We start from the raw sequence: 5,400 nt of genomic DNA on the forward strand, positions 1-5,400 counted from the left end.
CAGAGCCTACGTTGGAGAGGGCTGCTGAAGTCTTCTGTCCTGCCTGGGAAAGGGTTTCCTGGGTCTTCTTATAACTAAAGAGGAAAAAAAAAATAAAATCATAAATTGAACTAGAGGTAAGATCTGAAAGCAAGAAGCATCCCCCCTCGTTTTGAAAAGGGAACCCATATTAAAGGAAAGAAGCTGGGTTAGTGAGCTGCACTGACTTCACTGAAAGAGCCCCTTCCAGTCTTGCATGGATTCAAAGACTAAAGTTTCTAAGAAGCAGCAAGCATAGGATTGACCTTTCCATACTCTCACTTCCTTTTCACCACATGTTCTTCAATCTGACAAATATTTGCAAGAAAAAAATCCCCACCAAGCCCCAATTTTCCATGTGGAAACTCTAATACCACAGCATCATACCCTATTTGCTCTACGACTACCTTTTAGTCTCCTTGAAAGAAATCAGTCAAGGAACCTATCCCATAATATCCTTGCAGCCCTGAAGAAGTTACAGCGTTTGTTGTAGTGTTAGGCCACGGAGGAAAGCGGCAGGACCAAATTCATGTTAGGAAGCAGCAGGGATCAGTCCCTTGAGGCAGGAATCAGCCTTATCTCTACAACTTGCAGTTTAGAAAGAAATTGGTGGAGAAGTTTCCCATCAGTTACCATTAACCACAACTCCTGAGAAGTGTTTGTCAGCTGGCTGCGTTTGAGTTTATACCAGACCTGGAGAACCTCTGTTTCCTTCAGATGGGACTAAGCTCTTTGAGCCACTTCCATCAACTCATCCTCTCTAAGCTATTCCGCAGTTGGTGATTAACATCTAGATTTACTGCATTCTTCAAATTATTAAAGAGACTCTGGCTGAAAAACAAGCTCAACAATTTAAGCCAAGTTTTCTTATTCCAAATATTTCAGCTTGAGAGTCCTTTTTTTGTAGGATATTTAGGAGAAGGGCATTATAAACAGCCTCATATTCCCTCCCACGCCCGAGCTCCCAAGGCCAGAAGCACCGTGATGAGAGCTGACTTATTTACATCTCATTCTCTCCAGGCAGAAATGCAGGAGACAGCAGCAGAACTGCATTCAAGCAATACCAATTACATGTCGGTTTGTTGGGTTTTGTTTGCTTTTAAAACCACAGCCAAGTATTTCTGAATTAAGGACATACACGAGACTTAAGCAGGGCAAAAAAAATGCAGCAGCCTTACCTTCCCTCTTCCTGCTCCTGAAAGAAAATTCCTACAACCCACACATTTTCCAGACCAATTACTCCTGAATTCAGTGACTGCAGAAGAACCTGAGTATGCCCCAACAGCAAGGCCTGGATTTACAGCTGCCCACAGAAACACTGGAGAGCTCGTGCTCACTGAATTACGTTGTGCTGACTCTACGTTTGCTTGGCACTCGGCGATGAGAGGAAGTTTTACAGACTCAAAGGACGCCAAGCACACACTGCAAACTCCCAGGTATTCCCTCTACCTTCAGCAGATAAAGGCCAGAGAGATTTTTCCAGCTGTATTTTCCACACCTGACAGCTTCACTTTCGAGATAACCAATGAGCCAGCACTCAAATGCTGCTCCTCCTGCCTGAGTGTGCCCCTTCACGATGCCGGCACAACTGCTTGTGCTGACACAGCCGTTCACATCAAGGAGATGATCCTATCACCTTGGAAGAACAAAAGACACAGCAGCAGCAGCCAGACTGGATCACCAGCCTAGGCCTGCATCCACAGCTCCCACACACACACCCCTCTATGGTGCAGCTGAGACGTGCAGCTCTAACCCAGAACCGCCACCAGTCACACACATGTGGAGCTGCATCTGTGACAGCCAGGGATCGGGTTATACAAGACTTTAATGCAACTTAACTGCGCCCAGCCCTGACCCAGAAGTTGCAGTTACTCTCCTGAAGAGATACAGCCACACTGAATTCACTATCACTCACTTTCTTCCCTTAGTACCAACAGAAAGCACAAGAAAATAACCTAAATGTGGGAGTAATAAAAACGAGCTCTGATTAATACCATGCTCTACTAACAGGGAACTGGCTGCAGCGGAAGCTGCAGAAATTATCTCTGCCCTGTAGCGTTCATCCTGTGGTATTTAAACTTTTCATTGCACTCCTCTCCTATAAATCCTGACAGGGAAGAGCCAGACCTGCACCTCAAATCCTCCTTTATCCATTAACACCAGCTTCCTCTCCCTTGCTCTTATCCAGCAACCACCGTTTCTTTTCCCTTGCTAAGTCCACAAACCATCCAAGTCATCTTGTGCCCTCTCGTGAGGCCCATTCCCAGTTCAGCCAGGATGCTTGCAGTTACAACACCAAGAAGCTCAAACAATAGGAAAGAGGATGCATTTGCATTAAAAAAAACCCCCAAAACACAAGTAAAGCCTCATCCCTGGATCTCTTGAACTTGACTCGTCGCATTCACTGAACTTAACACAAATGAAGTAGAAATTCTGTTTGTGTTCTGAAAAAAAAAGCTGGAATTTTACCTTTCAATCCCCCTCGCTTCTCCATTTTCATCAGCATCTACCTTGCCAGCGTGAACTGTCACTGCCTAACGCCAAAGCAAGCAGGAAAACCAGCGCGCCACAACTATTCAGGCCTCAAGTGCTCCACAAAAGCACGCTTCCGCCACATTTCTGGTGCTTATTAAGCACAAGGAAACAGATCTAACAAGAATTTTTCTATCCTGGCAGGCACACCCAGGGAGGAACTCTGATTAAACACCGCTGGAGCCAGGCACGCCATCAGCCAGCATAAAAACCAAAGTCACTCTATGTAGCAAGTGAAATAGCGACAATTTACACTTTCTTAATCTAGAAAACAGCCATGGAACATTGAGAGTAAAATCTGCATGCTTTAAAGTTCTTTCTGATACTCCCACTTTTTATCTCCACTCATCTTTTACCTATCTTATGAAGAAAACCTGTTCACACACGCTGCCAATAACAAGCCAGCTCAAAGGCCTGGATTTCATACCCACTCCAGAGAACAGGAAAAGCTGCCTTAACCCAGGACCTACCTTACCACGGCTTAAATCAGCTCAGAAAACACCACTGCCTGCCTGCTCCCACTGCATCACTGCAAAGGACTCCCCAATGCGCTGCGGGAAAGATGCAGTGAGGATGACAAAGGCCAACTGCCATAATTTAGTCCAGGTGAGAATTTCACTTCAGGCATTTAGCAAAACCATGGCTAAGAGACCTTGGCAGCCAACAGCTGGGAGGTTTAAGCCATTCAAGTCTATTTGGGGCCCCGACCTGACAGAGCAGCTGCCTTGGACACAGCAGCTCTATTTGTTCTCATCAGGTACCACAGCAAAAAGCAAAGCAGAGCATGTTGAGGGTGACAAGAAGAGGTCAGTGTGGCTACAGCTGAAGGTATGTGTTTCACTCAGGTCTCAGCTACCCCGTGGCCTCAGCTGGTTCTCCTCTGAGAGCAGGCAGGCATTTGAAGAGCATCACTTGGACCACAACTAAATCATTCAAATACTGACCTGAGAAAAAGCTCCCTGTCCCAGAAAAGGCATTTATTAGGTTAAAAAAGTGCAAGCTAAAATAAGGGAACTGTTTAAATAGATCTAGTCAAAGCAGAGGACTGCGAGCAGGGGTGCAGGACGTTAGTGGCAGCAGACTGGCATGAAAGCATTTGTTAACGCTGAAGGTTAAGACACTCACGCTTCTGATTGAGTTAATTTTTCATTCCAGTCCTCCAGTGTGCTGCTGGCTGAAAGATATCTACAAACACAATGGAGGTTAGATACGGTGCCAGGATTCACGACAGAGGCTTCTTTGGACACTTTCCACACCGTCAGTGTCTCTTCACGCGTACGGTATCACAGGTTTGATTTCTCTGACAATCGCTTTCCCCCTTCTCTATTACAGCCAGAAGGAAAAGCGCTGTTGTTTGAGAGGCAGGAAGACACCTAAGCCCTGTGTTCTCTTTTATTTGAGCACGTTCAAACACCGAGCACAAGGAAACAAAGCCTGCAGCTCACAAGGTGTCAGGAATTGAAAGGCTGCATCTTCTGCTCCCTTCCTAAGCGCTGCGTGGCAGCTATGTACTGAGAGCACAGAACTGAGCTCGAGGCCATAGAAATCTGCCTGTCGCACCCAAAACTGTGTTTTACCAATACTGCATGACCTGGAAAAACTGAAATCCTTGCTGATAGGATGCTCCCAGTCCATATTTTCCTCTTAGCTAAATAATCATCTCCTTCAACACAAGGCATATTAGGAAGAGAACCTTCAGTGCAGAAAACATTCAAGGTCTCCCTTACTTTTAGCTATGCTGCAGGAATCAAAATGGTTCATGCCTAATATGAATGGAGGTCTAACATCATTAAAGAATATATTCTAGAGGCAAAAGCAGCCAGATGGTCTTTGTTCACATTTGTCACCTGCTTGTATATGCTGCAAAGACTAAAATCCATGGCTTTCCAGTGTGGACATCACCAAAAAGGTTCACATGCCTCAATGCAGAAGAGCTACTGCGTGGCAGCTCTCAAATCTAATACTCATATTTGTAATTGCACAACCCCTACTTCCAGCCACAGGGAAATGCCTGCAGGCACCTGTGTGGCTGCACAGAATTCAATCATCAAACCAATTCCTACCACAGCCGATGATGAGAAGAGAAACAGTTTCACTAGTTTCTCACTAGTAAGACATCCAACTACAACAGACTGACCTGCCAATGACCAGCTAAAGGGAAACTGTGGGGTGATTTTTTTGCATATTTTTCTAATAAAGTGTGGTCTGGTAACTGATTGGAATTTTTCTTCCGCAATAGCAAGACCATGAGAGAGATGACAGCAGTAATGTTTACTCATCTCCTCTGCAACCGAGGGATGCTTATAGCTGGAAGCCAGGCACGCTGCTAACAACAGCCCTGCTTCACCAAGCCTCAGTGAGCTCCCAGCCAGCCCCAATGCCTGTGGGAACGAGCAGCAGCACAAATCGGGGGACGCAGCGAGGAGCAAGGAGGTGTTGCTGAGGAGCCCCAGGCACTCACAAGTCAGACTGTGTCACTTTGTCATTCCACTCTCCAAGTTTCTCAGATGTTTTCACATAACTAGAAACAGAAAGTGTTAATGAATATAACTTTAATATTCATTTTTTTAGAAGACAACGACACAGACTCCAGTTACAAAGGAACAACAGAAATCGGGCAGGGGTGTAGGAGGGAAGATGAGGAAAAAGGGAAAGAATAAACAGCGAGATGAACGGCTCAACAATCTGGTCTGCAGTAGCACTGCCAGTAACTCCAAATTCCAGTTAAGTTACAGGAGATGTTTTAGACTGAACGATATCTCTATGGGTACCGAGAGCCCTTTACACAACTGCAGGGTCAAACATCTCTTTGACTCTTATTTCAGCACTGCCAAGCACTGCAGTGACCAT

General features: G+C 45.5%; 1 protein-coding gene across 1 annotated transcript in view; it reads right to left on the reverse strand.

Annotated features, from left to right (window-relative positions):
* The window catches only part of LOC104540440 (tumor protein D54-like), a 13,791-nt gene that overhangs the window by 6,441 nt on the left and 1,950 nt on the right, over positions 1-5,400 (reverse strand). Inside the window, 2 exon segments of the mRNA XM_010184249.1 lie at positions 1-74; positions 5,012-5,071. The exon segment at positions 1-74 is cut by the window's left edge and continues 23 nt beyond it. Of these exon segments, the coding sequence (XP_010182551.1) occupies positions 1-74; positions 5,012-5,071 (134 nt within the window).

The sequence above is a fragment of the Mesitornis unicolor genome, unplaced genomic scaffold (assembly GCF_000695765.1).
Source record: "Mesitornis unicolor isolate BGI_N332 unplaced genomic scaffold, ASM69576v1 scaffold18175, whole genome shotgun sequence".
Lineage (NCBI taxonomy): Eukaryota > Metazoa > Chordata > Aves > Mesitornithiformes > Mesitornithidae > Mesitornis > Mesitornis unicolor.